The 19,807-nt window shown below is 36.5% G+C and overlaps 3 protein-coding genes across 4 annotated transcripts; 1 reads left to right on the top strand and 2 right to left on the bottom strand.

The window, feature by feature from the left end:
- Positions 1-2,714: 2,714 nt before the first annotated feature.
- Positions 2,715-9,548, bottom strand: ABCI10 (ABC transporter family protein). Its single transcript, XM_010272090.3, has 6 exons — positions 9,230-9,548; positions 8,959-9,127; positions 8,687-8,773; positions 7,421-7,546; positions 7,201-7,323; positions 2,715-3,017 (listed from the first exon to the last, which is right to left on the bottom strand). The coding sequence occupies exons 1-6, from the start codon at positions 9,298-9,300 to the stop codon at positions 2,805-2,807; spliced, it is 789 nt and encodes a 262-aa protein (XP_010270392.1). The 5' UTR covers positions 9,301-9,548; the 3' UTR covers positions 2,715-2,804.
- A 282-nt stretch (positions 9,549-9,830) lies between these two features.
- On the top strand, positions 9,831-12,851 carry NDHO (NAD(P)H:plastoquinone dehydrogenase complex subunit O). The gene is made up of 6 exons (XM_010272092.3): positions 9,831-10,053; positions 10,130-10,185; positions 11,189-11,254; positions 11,482-11,523; positions 12,253-12,312; positions 12,639-12,851. Exons 1-6 carry the CDS (start codon positions 9,831-9,833, stop codon positions 12,666-12,668), a joined length of 477 nt encoding a protein of 158 aa, XP_010270394.1. The 3' UTR covers positions 12,669-12,851.
- A 1,163-nt stretch (positions 12,852-14,014) lies between these two features.
- Positions 14,015-16,502, bottom strand: LOC104606743 (dihydroneopterin aldolase 1-like). Of its 2 annotated transcripts, none has more exons than XM_010272093.2 (3): positions 16,331-16,502; positions 15,619-15,823; positions 14,015-14,318 (listed from the first exon to the last, which is right to left on the bottom strand). In XM_010272093.2, the coding sequence occupies exons 2-3, from the start codon at positions 15,813-15,815 to the stop codon at positions 14,114-14,116; spliced, it is 402 nt and encodes a 133-aa protein (XP_010270395.1). In that variant the 5' UTR covers positions 15,816-15,823; positions 16,331-16,502; the 3' UTR covers positions 14,015-14,113. The 2 variants fall into 2 exon arrangements, with proteins under 2 accessions (XP_010270395.1, XP_010270396.1); XM_010272094.2 differs by having other exon boundaries at positions 14,015-14,315; positions 16,331-16,489.
- Between the last annotated feature and the right edge of the window lie 3,305 nt (positions 16,503-19,807).

The following is a 19,807-nucleotide window of genomic DNA, read 5'->3' as shown; positions in this document are numbered from 1 at the left end:
TTTTTTTTTTTGTGCTGAAGCATCTGATTGAAATCAGTAGAACTAATAGAGGGGATTCTGCATAAAAATTTCAATCATGATACAGCCTAACATGTATGCGAGACATTAAAAACATATTTCGTTAACGTGTAAGATATGCACTTTACTTGTGTATTTAACGTGCACTTGAACAAAGGTTTGGTTATGTATGGTAAAATACCATTAGCCATTGTTGGTCACAGCTATATGGAGTTTTGGGAGGAACTGAATATGGACCTAACTTTTGACTTCTTTTTTTCTTACACAAAGTGATTGCTCTCAGATATGAACCTGCGTTACCGCACTTCTTAGTTTGAGATTTTACCATTAAACCAAGCTCTCAGACTTGAACATGTGTTATCACACTTGCTAGTTCAAGATTTTATCATTAAACCAAGCAATGACCCCTGTTTGGTGGTGTATGATGAAAAACAGAAATAACATAAAAATCCAGGGTGGTATCTCTGTCTACCAAAAAAAGGGTGGTATCTCTAGTATCGTACTAATATTTGTATTTAGCCACTCTTCCCAGTCTCATTTTGTTTGCAATGCAAATTTCATTTGTACTAACGAAAAGGGGGTCATGCAAATGGACTGAGTGTAAAGTGTAAATTTTGGTTTACTTTTGTTTCAGATTTGATATTCTTGTATTTGTTTAAGATAAGTAAAATGACGTGGTCTCTGTTTTATATGGAAAAAAGAAAAGAGGCAGAAGAAGGTTACTTGTTTGAGAGGAATAAGGTGGGAATTAAAATAATTTTATGTGAGAGAGAATCAAGATAGGAGGCAAATGAGATAAAAAGTACAAATTTTGCATCAGGTGTGAATGCAAATCATAGTAACAAACAAACAAATGCCTAATTGAACCAGGTTTGAACTTTGGCTGTGTTTGGTTGCAGTGCAATTTTATTTGCACTAGTACAAATGCCTTGAAGTGCAAATGAAAATAACGCAAATTCTGGTTTAATTTCATTTTGAATTTTACTTTATTCTGCTTCAGGTCTTATTTTACTTCATTTGTACTGCAATCAAACAAAATAAGATAAATTTTGAAATAAAAATATATCATAATTTGTATGAAATCATTTGCACTATCATGGTTTTTGCATCAGTGCAAATAAAATTGCATTGCAACTAAACACACGTATCCAGTTCAGATATGCAGGACAAACAAACAGAATAAGCGTATATAAGACTTTGGATTGAGTTTTGGTGGAGAGGAACAGGAAAAAGAAAAAAAAAACGGTGTTCAAACTCACCTAAAATCCAATTAGTCCAAACTTTCCTACTTGTTTAAAGCCTGTTCAACAAGATAAAGTTCAATATAATAACCCTTCCAAGTAATTCTGTTTTTTTCTCCATCACAAACTGGCCATGCATCTTGATTTTTGTAATGGAAAAATCTATAATGCGAAAAAGATATGGTATGGAAAGAATTTTCACCAATCAAAAGCCACCCATGAATTTTGATAAATAACACCTTATTGGCTACCACGTTTATGATTCACAGTATATTGGTCAGTTGTTTTTCGAATATCATATGATAAGGGTGCCACCACAGATAAGAATTATGCTCGGCTATGCTATGTCCAACTTTGTGCAAATAGGAGGATGAACTCAAAGAGCTTTAGAAATGCATGGACTTTCACTCTTTTATTATCCCAAAATCATTTTATAATCAAGTAATCAACTAAACTTCAATGGTTGTCCGGCGATCCGGGACAATCAGGTATTGAAAGAACAATTAGTGGTAGTGATTCCTGAAGGTGTTTTATCACTTATGTTCTCTCTTTGTTGATTTGGCTATTTTAAGATGGTGTACCATTGTTATTTTTTGTTGTTGATTTTCTTAGAAAACTTCATAGTATTGGCATTGCATTGTCGTTTTCTAATAAAATAGCCATGGATGTTGTTTGGTAGTGTTGCTGCCACTTAAACAGATGGGGTGATGCAAGGTGCCCACCAGCTGGTTGGTAAGGTATCTGCTGGTGCCTGGTGGTAGCGGAGACTTGAGATCGAATCCCACATTATACATAAATTTCTGTTTGGTAAGGCATTTCTTATTACCGTGTTATTAGAAAACAGCACTGTTACTGCAACATTGACATCGGGTTATCCAACCGCTGCAAGCAATAGTGGTGAGCTATAGAAAGAAATGTTATAAGGATGTTTCACAGACACTCGAATTTCTTAGGCCTTTTAACCAGAAATGCTGAATTGGTGCTTATGTGGCACTGTTTTTCTAGGAAATGGCAATGATACCAAGCATACCCTAAGTGGGAAAATATCCTTTGGTTGCTCACGTTTCCACGTTCTATTGGTTCATTGGTTGGTCAATTGGAGTAGAAGTCATTAAATCTTAGAAATTCTTTTCAAGACCTTTCGTGTGCAGAAAGGTCAAGACAGTGGCATCCAGGCTGAGTATTTTTTTTTTTCCTGTTCTATTAGCTCCTTAGTTCAGCTAATTCCTCAATCCATTTCCCTGTCAAGTGGAGTTAATAAGAAAGGTTTGTTTTGAGAAGAAAGAATATCTGTGTTGTGAGTCCCAGTCCCCAGCATGATCCTGGGTTTATGGACACCTGTTAAGATGAACCAGGACAGTTCATTGAACACAGTCTAATTAGCATGGAATCTCATCTCTTCACATTTCATTTCCGGTTTTGAAGAAGAAAGGTACTCTATAAAGCAGAAGAAAATTGACCGGGAAACAGAAAGGGAGTTATTTTTTTCTTTTTTTTTTTTTTTGCAATTTCCATTAAACTATATATACAAACTGAGAAGATATTTTATGAAGAATTTATCCAATCAACATAAGAAGCTTGCCTCTCTTTAATGAAACCCATGATGGTAGAAGCATCACTATGCATTATAACCCTCCCATCTTCCATGTAGACAGCACCATCTGCATACTCCAGTTCTTCCAAGCGGTGAGTAACCCACAATGCTGTAACATCTCCAGAAACACCCAAAGAACTTTTAACAGCCTTTATCACCCCAACCTGATAAACAACAGAATCCCATTTTGTCAAACAAATGGTGGCAGTACCATGAAGTATTTTTATGTACTTGGCAACATAATTGGCTACTTGATCAAGAATTTCAAAGAGAACATAAATGGCGGATGCATCATTAAAGTGATAACTGTCAGTGTGCATGTATGGAGTTATACATTTCTAAAGTCCTCTGCTCAAAGAAGTAAAGATGTTAGGATACATGGTAGGATCAAATTGAACATGTAACAGTTTCTTTTTTTAGTACTCCCTATAAAGAAAACTATTTTAAGATTTACAAAATGATCTATATACAGTGACTATACAAAGTATGAAGCATCTCTTCTCTTATCTTACAATTTGAAACTTGACAAAAAAAAAAAAAAAGTTTTCCACAAGGTGGCAAATGAAAGGACTAACACAATAAAAAAAATTGAATGTGTCACCTTGTGGATAAAAGCGACGAGATAAAGAAGGTAGTTGTGGATTTCTATAAGAATCTCTATTCTGAACTCATGTGGTGCAGACCGAGATTAGATGGTTTGCAGTTTTCTCATCTTTCAGTGGATCAGGTAGCAGAGTTGGAGAAGCCGCTCTCAGAAGAAAGAGGTGTTGAAGGTGTTGAAGGAGATGGAAGGGGATAAGGCTCCAGGTCCAGATGGTTTTACCATTTTATTTTATAAAAAATTCTGGGAGGTATTAAAAGAGGATTTGATGAAGGTGTTGCTGGAGTTTCACTCTTCTGCTGCTTTAGAAAGAAGTCTCAATTCCACTTTTATCACATTGATCCCTAAGAAAAAAGGAGCCTCCAAGCTTAAAGATTATATGCTGATTAGCTTATTAGGGAGTATGTATAAAATCATTGCAAAGCTTTTGGCCTCAAGATTGAGCATGGTGCTGGGGTCCCTTATATCTTCTTCTCAAGGTGCTTTTGTTCTTAACAAACATATTCAGGATGGAGTGTCGATTGCCAATGAAATAATTGATTCTAGAAAAAGGAGTGACAAGAAGAGGCTTGTGTGCAAAATTGATTTAGAGAAAGCCTACGACCATTTTAATTGGGCTTTCCTAGATTATATGTTGAAGATGATGCATTTTGGTCAAACTTGGATAAAAGGTTTGTGTCTCCACGCCTAGATACTCAATTCTGCTAAATGGTCCTGCAAAAGGTAATTTTAAAAGCTTTAGAGGTCTTAGGCAAGGAGACCCCCTATCCCCTTCTATTCCTCATTGTTTTGGAAGGCCTGAGTAAGATGATTGATATAGCCATGGATTGAAGATGGGCTGCCTAGAAGGATTTCAAACAGCCAACAATGGGGTAGAAATTCCCCTACGTCAATTTGTGGATGAAGATACACTGTTTTTTTTTTTTTTTTTTTTGCAGTGCTAAAGCAGAGCAAGTAATCTATTTGAGCTACATTCTGTGTTGGTTCGAAGTGGTGTCAGGGTTAAAGATCAATTTGGCAAAGAGTGAAATGGTGGCTGTTGGAGAGGTTGCAAACTTGCAGTCCTTGGCAGATTTGTTGGGTTGTAAGGTAGGTGCTCTTCCCTCTTCCTACTTGGGGCTGCCTTTAGGGGCCAAGTGCACTTCTAAAAGCATTTGGTCTTCTGTGGTGGTGAAATTGTTCGGTAAACTAGCTTCATGGAAGGCAAGGTACTTGTCTAAAGGGGGTAAGCTAACTCTTCTAAGGAGTGTGTTGACCAGCATCCTTGTTTACTATATGTCTTTGTTTCAATTCCCTCAGAGATGGCTTTGAAGTTGGAGAAAATTATGAGAGACTTAAAATGTTCCATTTGGTCAATTGGAACCAGATTTGTAAACTTATCAAATATGGTGGTCTGGGAATTAGAAAACTGAAACATTTCAATCTGGCCCTTCTTGGTAAATGGTTCTGGATGTTCCTCAAGGAGCCCAATGAGGCAAGTTATAGCACAGAAGTATGGTATTCACATTAACGGGTGGGATACAGCTGAGTCTAACCTCTCTTATGGATGTGGGGTGTGGAAGGGGATCTATAAGGCTTATCCTCATTTTGTTAAAGGAATTAAGTGTAAGGTTGGGAATGGCACAAGGCTGAATTTTTGGCATGACAGTTGGTGCTCAGACTGCCCTTTGAAAGACTTGTTCCCAGAATTATTTCTCATGGCTGCTGATAAGGAAGCCAAGGTAGCTGAGCACTGTGTTGAAACTGTGAATTCTCCTCAAGAATCAGGAATCATTTTGTTAAGGCCATTCACTCTTCCTCCTGCATGCTTAATTCTGTCAAGTCCCTTCTTGAGAGCTGGAAAGTTGAAGGTATGAGCAAAAAGGGTAGGATCTTGTGGAATGCAATTCCTTGGCAGTTTTGTGGTCCATTTGGAGGGAGAGAAATAGGAGGATCTTTGATCAAAAGCAGCTCCAAGTAGAACAGGTGATAAAATTCAGTGATAGATTATTTGAGAGGGTGGTTGAGTTCATATGCGGTTCAAAGGGGATGTATCAAGTGCTTGTGTAATGGTTAATTTTTTTGAAGGTTTCTAAGGTGGTTCTTTTGCACAGCCTTTGTGTAGTGAACTCCTTCCTGTATCCATCTTTTATTTATTTAATAACATCTTACTTTACCTCTTAAAAAAAATATTAACAGAATATGCCTCTGATGAGCGCACAGCTAGTAGAAAGTTCTGAATAGACACAAAACAAACTGAATAATAACAAAATCTTTTCAAAGATGTTCCCTTAGATACTGAATAGGAATCCCCCTTGCATGAACATATAGCTGTGCACGACATTCCTACTAAACGTTGAAGAATAACCTATGATACCTGGATATCTATGCAACTGCAAGGTTGTGGTATTGTCTCAGATACTTCAGTTTTTAGTATAAATTCCATGCCCAACATCTTGTCCAGTGATTTCCTGGTCTTATCTGAGTAGAAGATGAGAACAACATCCAAATATTCTGTAGTTTCTTCATTGATTTTGAATATATCTGAAGAATCTTCTGCTGAAATTTGGTAGAACAATATTCTTCATTCTTGCCTCTCACAATAGAAATATCATGGGATCTTGCATGAATACTTTAAATATTTCATTCTAGAGAGAAGAACATGGAAACTGGGAGAGGAAAGGAAGACAGATCAAACTTTGATACTAAATGATTGACAAATGGAGTAAGAACTTGAAGAAAATAAACCACTGACCCATTTATTACTGATTATAAGGTCGTGTTGGTTTGAAAGAAAAGGTAGGGAGACCTATACAAGGCTTGTACATGTTTCTCTACCTTCCCCTTCCTTTCCTTTCTTCTCTTTCAAACCAAACGCAACCCAAGTGACAAGGTAGCAGGAGGAACAGAAAAATTGAGGTGCACAGATGAATTTTAGTCTCAGATCAATGGGAGAGTTTCCTGATGTAATTATTCAATGGTTAATCCATCACCTTTTTTTTTTTTTTGATCAGTAAAATGGTTAATCCATCACATGGAAGATAAGAGGAATTGGTAAGACTTGACATATGAAGAGTTAAACACTTGGGAAGAAATAACCGCTGTAGTTTGACACCTGGAAATCAAAATTTTCAGCTCGGTAGACTTCTTGGTTCCTATTACTTTCTCTAATGGTTGTGATGGAATTATTTAGTTTTTTCTTGAAACAATACTTTCTCAATCATATTGGAGAATGCTGGCATAATGCTTGACTGTTTCTGTTGACTATGATGACTATCAATTCTTGTTTCTTTAATCTACAAAAAATGCATTAAAATGGGGGGAACATACTTCTTATGAGCTTAAGGACATCAATAGACAAAGGGAGAAAGTCTTGGCTTCTGTGCATTGACTTGAACTTCATTCTGAAATAAGAGAATAACTAGGGGTTGATATGAAAACATATAAGAACTCACTTAACATAACCACCAAGCAGAGATATGAAACATAACATAGGTACAGCACTACAGCTATAGAGAACTCCAACATGGTTTGGACTGAACTGATCACAAAACAGACAATTAGCCAATTGGGTTTTGAGCAACTACAATCTTATTTTTTTGGATACTAGAATTATGACTTTTGCAATCAGTAAAAAGGAACTACCAATTATTAATTGCTCAAGAACAAAGGGAGTTTATGAAACAGTCTTCAATGGATTTTCATTGAGGTTATCAATCCAAAAATTGACAGAGAAAATAAAGTTATGAAAAGAAAAAAGGTAATACCTGATCATTTTCATCCAAAAATGTTGTCAGCTCATCTAATAACAGTACTTTGCATGCTTCAGCTAAAGCACCAGCAATGGCAACCCTTTGTTTCTGCCCACCACTGAGAGTTTGGACTGGTCTCTGAGAAACACAATAAAAGGAATCTATCCATCAGTTTTATGTAATCTTCCAACATAAAAATATCAAAATAAAAAGTTGTTACACAACTGCAACCTACTCGCAAGTAATCAGACATGCCCACAGAATCTAAAGCTTTTGCCACTCTGGACCTAACTTCCTCTTTGGTCAGGTTGAACTTACCAAGACCAAATGCAACATCAGCTTCTACAGTAGGCATCACTACCTGCATAGGAGAAGCAATGCCTTTAATAATTTCATAAGAGCCATTTTCTTTATAGTTTCAATTTCCAAAGAACTGATATCTTCCCTATGGACATTATAACTTCGCTAGAACCATAAGAGCAAGCTAAGATGCCACAGCCACACCAACCACAGATGTTTAAGTAAGCTAATCGAAGGGATAATGCTACACACTTCTCTTGAAACTTCTTCATTACTTCCAGATTCAAACTAATAGCCCATAATAAAGGCATAAATACATTTCAACAAGATGATCACTATTTCCCACTAAACACTACCTCTTCCTTTACCACAGTGGACATTTGAATTAGCAAGATATGTGCATGGAACATTCAAGGGTTTTAATTATGTCAAACTCAGTGCTACAACTGAAACAAATTGTGTTTTCATTTGCCCCATAAATTGTCTTTTAATTGTGTTTCCATCTTTAGTTCTGTCTCAAAATTGTCCTTGCAATTACCCCAAAAATTACATAAACTGGAAGGCTGCTGGAAATTGAATAAACATATAAATCGAATCAGGTCCTTGGCTTTGAGGTATTTTTTTTCTCTAGATGCAAGGTTTCTGCACTTTGGTGTTCTTTATTTCCTTTTTTTTTTCTTTTAGTGTTGTTTCTTTTCACTTTTTTTTCCCCTTTTTCTCCTAGGTCCAAGACTATTTTCTTATGTTTCTTCTGTTGTAGTGGGATACTCTTTAGGCTTTTCATAGGGAAGATGCAGTGGGATGTTGGTATGAGACATTTACTTCCTGTTTCATCTTTCTTGGATTTGTTTATGATATAAGCTATATAGTTCTCGTGCTGATTAGAAAAAAAAGAACCCTAAAATTGGGAATACCAACTTTCATCTAATAAATAGTTTTAAGGAAGATAAACAAGAATATGAAAACACATTGTTTTTGGATATCCTTAAGAATTCATAATTTTGACCCAAGAAATGGGAAGAAGTATGGGTAATTCTAAGGAAGAAGACTACCCGTAATATCATCTGATAATACCATGCTATTCTTAATTTTCTTAACCTTTGAATACACATAAATCACAGAAAAAGGAAAAAGTACAAAAATGCTATCCAACTGTAAGAGGATGGAAGTGCTAGGAAGAATGAAAGACAAAAGTATCAACCTGGTGGTCCGGATTTTGGAAAACATAGCTCTTGGGCCTCTCCACATATATAGTTCCATGAGTTGGATTCAGTAGTCCAGCTAAGACCTGAACCATTGACACATCAGTAATTACTAAGTTTGGGTTGACACTTAGTGGCATTGAACCTATAGAAAAAATTCTGCAGATATTCCGTTGTTGAACATTTACAGAACTTTAGTTATATCTCTTCTCAATAAACTAACCAGTAGAATCAATGAAACCATCAATAGAGTGAAAATGCGAAGAAATACCTTTAACAGTGTAGATTTTCCACAGCCATTGGGTCCAAGAAGCATCCACAACTGCCCCGCAGGAATCCGAAGCGAGCAGTCCTTGAGAATTGGAACCCACTTCCCATGCTTCGTTCTAACTGAATAATTCACATTCCGCCCTTCAATGGCGAATTTCTGAGTATCAAAACTGCAACGCATACAAAAAGAAACAGAGAAAGAGAACTACATAAAAGGAAAAAAGAAAAAAAAATGCAAACTTGAAGTCTGAAACCTAGTTAACGTGCCGTACCTCGTAAGATGGGTAGGATTTAGGGGAGGAACATTAGAGATTGAGGCTCGAATAAGAGCAGAGTGATTCATCTCGTAAAGAACTTATTCAACCTTTCTTCCAACAAACAACTACCCAACTTCAATAGAAATTGAGAGAAACATTAGACAGAGAGAAGATAGCCAACGCTATTGCCAGGAACAGAAATGAATCAGGATTTCCTGTTAATCAATGAAAGTTTCAGGCTTTCCTGTTAATCTATGTCCAACTCTGGTAGACCCAAATGACGGTCTACTATCCTAATTCCTACATAGAGCAAATCAATATATCCATCCACATGGACAAAGGGCAGGATTGTAACTGTAGGACCCATCAGCTTTTTTGACGGTTGAAAATAACGTTATAGATCAACTACTTTTGGCCGTCTGATCGGGATAACGATCTGTTGTCAGCTTTTTATCTACGAGTTCAAAATCTGGCGGTAACGATCTTTTGTCAGTTTGGAAAAGAAGCTGTTCTTTCTTATCTCGAAGCCTGAGAAATCAATGGCTGAGAAGAAACAAGTTTTCATCTACAGAGTGGTTCAGGGACCGAGTAATCGAACCCATCAATCCTTCCTCCCATGGCCTTCTCTGCAACTCTCCCTCACAGTTCCTTCTCGTGCCTTCCTTCATTGCCACAAGCTCTAAGGGGAAATCATCTTCGGAGGCTAACAATAAGAGCTGTGAGTGCAGATGGTTCAGGAAAGGAGAAGCCCGAACAGTCGGCAACCGCGGAGGCCTCTAAGTCTAAGACCGAGCCTTCGACAAAGACAATAAAGTTACCCAAGAAGCCAGTCTACTCTAGTATGCTCAGAATCTTTTCTCTCTAATGTTTTAACAGTAATGAATCTGTAAACGATATAATTTCTTATTGTTGCAGTGAAGAAAGGCCAGATTGTGAGAGTGGACAAAGAGAAATATCTTAGTAGTGTCAACGTAAGTGAAGCTCAATTCGAATTTAGGTTCTTAACGGTTTCTATTTTGCATACTAAATCATTTACAGAGTTTCTAAGCTTTTTTTTTTCTGCACTGAAGTGTATCTTGATGATGATATTGCCATTCAGAAGGCACAGATCAAAACGGACAAGTACATTAACCAAAACCTAGATTATATTTACACAGAGTAACCGGGGAGTAACCTTGATTCTTTACATGGGTTTTTGCATCATTTATTGCCAATAATCCTATTATAACTTCTGCATTGGTTGCAAGCAAAAGCATGTTCGTCAACAACCTTCAATTTTTTGTGCTTGCCAACAATTTGCTTCTGAATTCATCTAATCAATGAATTCTATTCTCTCCTCCTCCTCCCTCTTTGGTTGAAGAAAGGGGGACGCTCTAAAACGTGTACTCACTTTAAAATCTACAGGGAATATCATTTTGGTAACATCCATCAATGCAATTCTGCAATTCATCCTTTCAATCCAATTCGGTGGCACCATGAAGGCTGAAGCAGAAGTCTGTCATCAGAGAATGGTCAATTAGACATTCTAGAGAGAGAACAGTGATTAGACATCTAATCCGTGCATGCACAAGTTCGTATTATTTTTTTCTTCCTAAGCTGATACAGTATTAGTTTACCCATGAAGAAAGAAAGATCCATACACATTAATGAGTTCACTACACCAGAGAACAACAGAAAGATCTTACAAATCTTATAAAAAAAATGCAGTATAATGAATTAACATAAAATAGATATGAGGGATGGTATATGGAAACTGTGCTAGCTATTTGAAGGCGATTAGATATATATATGTGATAATATGACCTGAGCTATACATAAAATTTTCAACCAGATCTATTGCGATTTCTTTACCACAAATGTTTCTTTCCCCAGTAAATAAATTACAGAGGGTTTATTATTCACTTTATTTGGTTTGGTTCTGATTTCTGAAGTCAATAGTATACTATGTGCCTGATGTCATCTTTCTAATTTCAGTATTTGTCCGTCGGGCATCCACCTTATTACAAAGGTTTGGACTATATTTATGAAGACAGAGGAGAGGTACTTCTGTAACTTCTGGAGCAAAACTTATCAAAAACAACTTCCATTAACTTTATCTGTATGTTTTATTTTGCTGTACGAAGCCCTTCATTTGGTTATTAACTTATTATGCCATTCTAGCTCTGTGCATCCCAACTTTAACTTGTACAAATATAAACCAAGTAATCTCTATTTGTTTCCACCATAATCTGCTTTCCACTTAGTTGACTGCACAACTCTGTTATCAGGTCTTGGACATACGTATTTTCGAAACAGGAGAATATGCACTTGTAAGTTACATTTCTTTCCATCTTCTGGTCTTTCTTACGTCGTCTTGTTTGCATGCCTGTTTATTACTTGGTATAATTTCTCGATTCAGTAAGTCATGAGTGCAAAGATTTGAAGCTGTGATACTGAGATACCTGTAAATGCCTAATGCATCATCGTTGGACACGATACTTACACGATACAACACCAGATAATCCACAACTCTTTTAGAGTATATACTGTTGACATCTTTTAGGATATGTAAATTTGAATGTTTTAACATATCATAGTTTATAAAACCTGTATATGTTATAAGTTTAATTACATTTGGTAGGAAATTTGTATTGGAAAAGCTACATATAAAAGCATGATATAAGCATATATAACAAATTTTATACTCATACCCACATCCATCATCCATGTCAGAAATCTAATGAAATGGATAGTTGTAGCCTTGTTTCCTGTATCCGTGTCCGTGCCGATTACTGTATCTGTATTTGGGTTCATAGATTTGAGGATATGCTTTAGTAGAACACCTTTCCCCAGATGGTAATGGTGATGTTTACAGATCTGACACTCAAAGCTATTTGAAACTTGAGCATCAAATGCGTATTATTCTTACCTGATTAATGCAGGTTTTAAGATCAACCGGTGGTTGTGGTCTGAAATTGCAGAAATTTTAATTGTATGCATTGAGTCTTCAGTCCATTTACAACTTCAGTTCACCTGACTTGCCAATTCTTTGTTTACAGATTGCATGGGTTGGAATCCCAACTGCACCAGCTTGGCTACCTACAGACATGCTAATTAAGGTATTTCACTATTTCTATCTCTAGGAACTTGGAAGTTTTGACATCAATTTGTCAAGAGCAAAAACTAAAATCCAGATATAATCCCATAAAATATCTGTGGATTGACACAACATATGAAGGTTAAATCATTAGGAGTGCAATCTTTTACATGCCAACCATCAGAATGAAACCTCCATTGGACATGTTACTAAGACGAGTATAGAGAATTGGTCTACTACCAAAAATGTTGAGAGGATTGGTGTCACCTTTGAAAATATTTGAAACTTGATTTCTGATAAAATTATTCGATGGTTACTATTGTGATGATTTTCCTGTGCCCATTGCAGTCAGATAAGCTCAATTACGAGAGAATCTAATTCAAGTTCTGAAGGCAGAATTCCCCCAAATCAGTTGATGGATGCACCTGGTTCTGGTCTTGCTATAAATACTTTCTGAACTGTCATTGTGTTTTTCCATCATGAGTTCATGACCATATGTTCCTTTTGTATGTATCATCAGTTTATTTCAATGAATGTATCCATCGAAAAGTTGGCATTCAAGGATCCCATCATGTATCAATCAGGAACTACTAAACAATGTCCATCCTCAAATTTTGATTCTACAGAGAAGATCTTCATCTCTCTAGAATTTCTCTTAGATGTTATTGACTGATGATTTGTTTCAGTCATATTTCCATTAACAAGTGGGTTTATTCTACCAGTTGCCGGAAGAACCCAAAGCTGCTAAAATTGCTTAATTGATTATAATCAAATAGTAACAAAGCTGTAGAAGTGTACAACACCTGTTAGAAAAAAAATGATATGTTACAAGTTGTAGGGGATAGGACTAGGAGTGGACCGAAAGGACTTAGGTGGAAGTAATAAGAAATGACTTCAGTGCACATAATATAATGATGGATGTAGCAGTGAACAGAATGGAATGACAAAAAAGGTTTCATGTAGCCAGCCCGATATAATTGGGACGGCTTAGATGATGAATTGATGATGGTGATAAAGCTGACGACTGAAGACCGTTTAATCCTTTTGATCTAAAGATAAGAATCATTAATTGGTATGCTTGCGGTTAACAATTAAGCCAACACTAATATGGGTTGAATGAATTAGCATTCTTACTGATAAAAAAAATTGCATCCATTTATGTGTGAGGTACCATAGAAAGACCATTTTATTTTTTGATGACCCAGTGCTCTCAAATGCAATGGAAAGCCATAAAATATCATTTTTCCAGTACTCCATTTAAGTAAATGACTGAAGAGATGATCTTTAAACTTATGGGAACTGTTATAGACTGCTGGGATTCATTTTATCAATACATTACTGAAATCATATGCAAATATTGAGAGCTTCATTTAATGTGAAAAAAATCTATGTAATGGAACAAGTTTTTCGCTTGGTCAGTGCTTCACTTTTTCTTACTTTGCACCAATTACTTTCATGGCTCAATACACTAATGCTCAGTTTGGAAGGAGTACAAATACAAATATGTACTGTACAAATACATACAAAATAATATAAAATACAAGGTTTTGCACTTCTGTACTCCTCCCAAACTGAGCCTAAAGAGTGCAAAAATCATGCTTAATGGTCAGATTGGAAGGAGTACAAATACAAGTATGTAGAGTGCGAAACTTTATATTTTGTATTATTTTGTATGTATTTGACTATTTGTACTCCTTCCAAACTGAGCCTAAAGAACAGAGAACTTATATTCGACAAATAAAATCTAAAAGTAATGCATAGTCAGCCAGTTTTCAACTTAAAAGAAAAAAAAAAAAAATCAACCAAAGCAGTGACATAAAGATTTATTGTTGCACGTCACTTCTTTTTCTAAGAATCTCAACTCCCAAGTAATCAACAGGGCCAGGAACACTAACATGAGGTTTCCCCACTTTCACTCGGACAGCTGATATCTGAGGAAACTTGGTTAGCGTGGTGGATGCAATGAGATGAGCCACAGATTCGAGGAGATTCTGGGGTGGGCCCTCCATAATATCCTTAACTATTCTGCTATTCCATGCAGAACAAAACAGTTAATGAATACCTGCACCCACACCCATCCAATCCCCCCCCCTCCAATATATATATATATATATATAGAGAGAGAGAGAGAGAGAGAGAGAACAAGCATACATACAAAGAAAAAAAAAGCAATACATAGAAAGTACACATCCATGCGCAAGCACTTAGAAATGAAGGCACTGTAGATAAATAAATGGATAGATACAAGAATGTTGTATATTTGTGTGCATGATACACAATAATATAAACAAAATAACTAATCCTATCCTATCAAAAAAAAAAAATCCTATCTGTGCAGTTTTAATACTGGTTTACACCAACTCTTTAAAGGTGTTTTTGTTGCTTATTCATTTCAAGTGGTGTGCCATATTTTGTCTTTAATGTATATAAGAAATGGAGTCTGGAGCATTCCAGTTAGCTAGGGTAGACCATGTCATTCTGAATTTCATTCCATTCTCTCAGCAAAAAGGCCATTACCCAGTGCTGGTCCTGGAGATACAGGGCCTTGGGAGGGATGGAACTAGGAGTAGGAACAGTCAATTCTAATCTCTAGTTTTTTTTTTGTTCTCTTCCTTCTTTTTTCTCACAAAGTGGCTGCCCTTAAATCTGGAACCCCCATTCACATGCTTTTCAGCCCAATATTTTCCAATGTTTTACCATCAGATCAAGCAATGATCAATCCCAAAAATTCCTCAGATAGCCAATGAACAAGGAAAGCTACCTTAAAAATTGAAGATTTTTTAACTTAAGGTACTGCCTGTTAAAAGGATAAAATGATCTTCACTTGAATAAGATATAAAAAGTTCTAGCAAGAACTGATTTAACTGATACTAAAGCATTCATCTCTGTTTTGAGAGCACAGCATAGTGCAAGTAGGTGAAGTGATTGATGAAACTAACCATGTAGATGTCCTATGTTTGTATTTATAACTGAACCTTGGAATAATATGCAAACTTTTTATGGCCAATAAATGAAATATTTGCATGATTCACATGCCAATGGACTTCAGGATCTACCATTTGCTGGCTCTCAGCACACACCCGAAGAACTCTTAAATGGATATAAATTGCTAGCATGCTCTTTAGATTAATCAATGTAGTTAAGGTAAAAATTCCACTAATCTATAATGATATTTTGTTTCTCAGATGGTAACAAGTATACATTGACTAGGCTAAAAGATACACATTGAATATAGGTCTTTGGTCTCTCTCCTGATGCAGACATGCCAATATGCATATGACTAATATATCTGAAATTGATACATTAGTTAATGAATCATATTACTTACCGATAGATGTCAGTGTAACTAACTGAGTCAACTAAATTATCAGATTTACCGGCTGCACGAAGATCTAACCAAGCATCCACTTCTACCAAGAACTTCTGCCCCAATTTCCTCTCTTCTGGTTTCACCCCATGAAATCCATGGAACATCAAACCCCTGAGTATAAGTTTGTCTCCCTTAACAATCTCTTCATCATCCATCAATGAACCTAAACATGATGAAGAAAGTTCATTTTCATTTTCGTTTTCATTTCTCCTCTTTTTTTTTTTTTTACTTTGTATGTTCAAGAACAATGTATCCTTCTAGTTACCAACATACAAAATCAAGAAACTCATACTTTCCAGTACCACATTGATACTCCGAAAACATAATTTCTATTCCACACATGGTGAGACGTAAAAAGATGAACCCATGAAAATCATAAAAAAATCAACAAGTATTCATTATTTGTAATGGTAAATAGTTTTTGCAGATATTGATTCTTATCAACCGCATAAGACAAAATGATTGATTTTAGACTTCAGATTCCTGATCATGGGACCATAAAAACAGATTTTTGTATTTCCATAGCACACGACTGTTTCCAATTGCCCTCACCACACCCATGACGAACGAACAAACCCATTTAATTTAAAGCTTCAGTATTAAGATTAAGAGGTTCTCAACTTCTGCAAACACAAAACCCAGAAAGAAAATTGAAAACAGAACTACATACCTGTTCAATGGAATCTCGGATGTGTGGATGTTGAAAGGTGTCCGGAGTTCTTAAACTATCCGAGGATATAGAGAGAGATTCGTATAGAAGGAGCTGAGGAGTGAGGAAAGTAGTCGACAGTTTCCTACACTTGTATCTAAAGCAGGGGAATCAAGAGATGGGGATGGAGAGAGATCACTCTATGACTCTACGTGGTGCGATACCATATAAACGGCTCTCATAAAAACCGTGTAGGCACGGTTATTAAGGGTAAGGGTGCAAGTCGGGTGAGTTGGGCCGGGTTTATGGTCAACCCAGGCCCGGTCCTAAAATTTGAACTTAAGACCCGAGCCTGAGATCAAGCCTGATTTTCCCAACTCAAGTCCAGCTCGCCGCATTCAAGTTGGGCTCTGGCCTAGGCCAGGCTCGGGTTGGTCAATGAATTCACTCTAAAAGTATACATATATAAATATATTTATGCAAATATGCATATATTTACATATATATGTGAATATGTATGCATATGTGTATATGTATAAATGTATATAATTAGGCTGGGTTCAGACTACCTAAGGGTTAGGCCCAAGCCCGACCCGAAAAATATAAAAACCTGACTCCTTGGGTTCAAGCCCAGCCTGAAGATTGAAAATCCAAGTCCAGCCCATGTAAAATTTCGAATTGAGCCAATTCGGGCTCAAATTGGGCCCGCCCAAATTGCACCCCTATTAAGAGGCTTTGGCATGACATCCCTAGACGGGGCGGGAGAAATAGAAAAGGATAAACTATAAGGACCCCTGTACCATGGGGTCAATAATATAGACCCTCTGTACTTTTCTTTGCGACCAAGACTCCTCTGAATTTTATCCGTTAGACAAAGACCTTCTTCCGTTAATTAATTTTGAGAAAAAGATTCTTATCTGTTTTAAATTTTCTAAATGTCCAAATTACACTTTTCTTTAATTTATATTTATGAGAAGAGGCAACATTGCCCCCAAATTACAAGAAACCTGAGAGCCCACAATGACTACTCAAAATCCAAAAACATGGCTTTTCGTTGAAGTAGATGGCCCGTAGACAGTCCAGAAAATGGTTGATCGCTTATTTGATTTGGGCTCTCTAGATTTTTCACCATATAGAACCCACCTTGGAAAGTCAAAAGTTGCCCTCCCAAACATTATGGTTTCTCTAATACAGCTCAACCAATGCTTCAGGGCTCGTTTCAATTGGTCATCATCGCCACCTCACCCATCACTACTGGTTTTCAGCCAAAAGTGAACAAGGGTGGAGAGGCTCTATAATTGCTACAACTACATCTTTTGCTTTACTTTCTTGGTCTCAAATTGAATTAATATTTTTTCTAAGAAATCCGCTAGGTTTATTCGTTGGGTTGGGCTCCTGAAAAGAATTGAATTTTCAATACATCACAAGATGGGAGGTTAATTTTGTGGAATGTGTTAGAACTCATTCAACAAGTTCATAGTGGTTTGAGGTGAATAAAAAATTGGGACCCAGTAGTGCTTAGAGCTAGCTACTGAAATGGCAAGTTGTTCTGGAAGCCCATCTAAGGCTTTTACTAAGAGAGGGAGAGCATGGTTTCAGAATTATTGGTTTGTAAAACAAAGGTTGATGGGGCCTCTGATTTTTGCAATTCCCTAACCATGAAGGAAGGCCTCTTTCTAGGCGATTTGGGCTCTATAAATAACCCCTCCCCCCCAACACACACACACACACAAATCATCCATTGGTTGAGAGAAACCGCGACTAGAGAGAAGAGTCTCCCTTGTGCTCTGTTTTTCAGTTTTGTAGTTCAGCAAGGAGAAAAGGGTTCTTTGATTTGGTTTCTTGTAGAGAAGAGTAAAAGAGAAAGTGACAAAGCCAAGGAGGTGTTTCTGAAGGTCTTTAATACCGGAATAGAGCTATGGATGTCAGTTTTACCTCAATAGCTCAAGGTCGGTGTTTACTTATTTCAGTCCGCTTCTAGAGCTTAGAATGCTCTTATGATGATCCTTTCATGTTTAGAAGTCATCTCTCTATCTATTAATTGGTATCAAACCCGATTTGGCTGAAATTTCGTGTGGCCAATTAAAGGGGTTTTTGACCTCCGATTTGGCTGAAATTTTGTGGGCCCCCACTAGACCCTATGACCCTCTTGCGTGTGAAATTTTAAATAAAAAATCCCTTTGGATAAGGAGATATTGGACTAGTTCATTGACTGATCCACCGGTTCATTATCATATTGATAACTTTTGGAAGCCGGTTATGGGGTTTCCGACCTTGGATTGAACTGAAATTTGGAGGGATCATAGAGGACCATATTTTCTATTATTTTCCAAAATGTCATTCAAAACTAACCTATAGATATGTATATTTCATTATGGTTAGCAATTATTCTGCTAGTTTTTTTTTTTTTGTAGTTTTGCATAATTTGAAATGCCTATTATTTGCTCACTTGAAAAGGCATGCGATAATGATTATTATGCATATATATTGTCTTTATTTGGGGTATTTTTGTTAGGCTCTCCTCCATAAATGAATCATGTATTTGCACCTAACTATGATGGGCAACGGGTTGACCCAGTGGAAGGACACACTTTGAATAGTTAGTGGGATGGAAAGACTAAATAAAGGGTTCTATTTGGGAAAACTCGTAACCCAACAATGATGGGCTTATCCAACCAACGGGATTACTTAATTAGTCTGGACCATTGAAATCATTTGTAGAATTATCGTTCAACCCAACAGATGAATGATATTCTGCATCAATCTTGGGTCAAGACCTAATCATGATTATGCAATGGTTATTATGAGATTTAGCTGATGATTACTCCATTTTGAGTTAGATTATTGATATGTGTGTATTATGTGACATGACATTTTTGTGCGTTTATTCTAAAACTTGTAGTTGTTAATCCAACAATGGTTACTAGTTACTTATCTAGCATTGAAATATTAGCTGGTACAAATTTTAACAAGTGAAAAGACCATATTATAATTGTTCTAGGGTGCATGGATATTGATCTTGCAATTAAAATAGACAAACTCGCTGAAATCACTGGTGCCAGTATTGGTGAGCAAAAGGCACTTTATGAAAAGTGTGAACGCTCTAATTGCATGAGTCTCATGATCATAAGAAACACCATTTCCATTACAATCTGTGGTGCAATTCCTGAAAATGAAAGCACAATGGATTATTTAAAGGAAGTATAAGAACATTTTGCTCTGGTTCCACAAAAAACATTAGCAAGTACTCTTATGATCAAAATGATCACCATGAAATACGATGGTTGCAATGGGGTATGTGAGCACATTATGAAAATGAGTGACATGGTGAACTAGGTAAAAGGAATGGATATAGAAATATCTGAAGGTTTCTTGGTGCAATTCATTATGACTTCTTTTCCTATACAATTTGGTCCATTTAAAATCAAGTATAATACATAGAAAGAGAAATGGAAAATGAGCGAGCTAATTGCCATGTGTGTTCAAGAAGAAAAAAGG

Source organism: Nelumbo nucifera, chromosome 5 (genome assembly GCF_055504915.1).
Source record: "Nelumbo nucifera cultivar China Antique chromosome 5, China Antique-T2T, whole genome shotgun sequence".
Taxonomy (NCBI): Eukaryota; Viridiplantae; Streptophyta; class Magnoliopsida; order Proteales; family Nelumbonaceae; genus Nelumbo; species Nelumbo nucifera.
The sequence above is the reverse complement of the archived record's forward strand: the minus strand, read 5'-3'. Positions and strand labels throughout refer to the sequence as shown.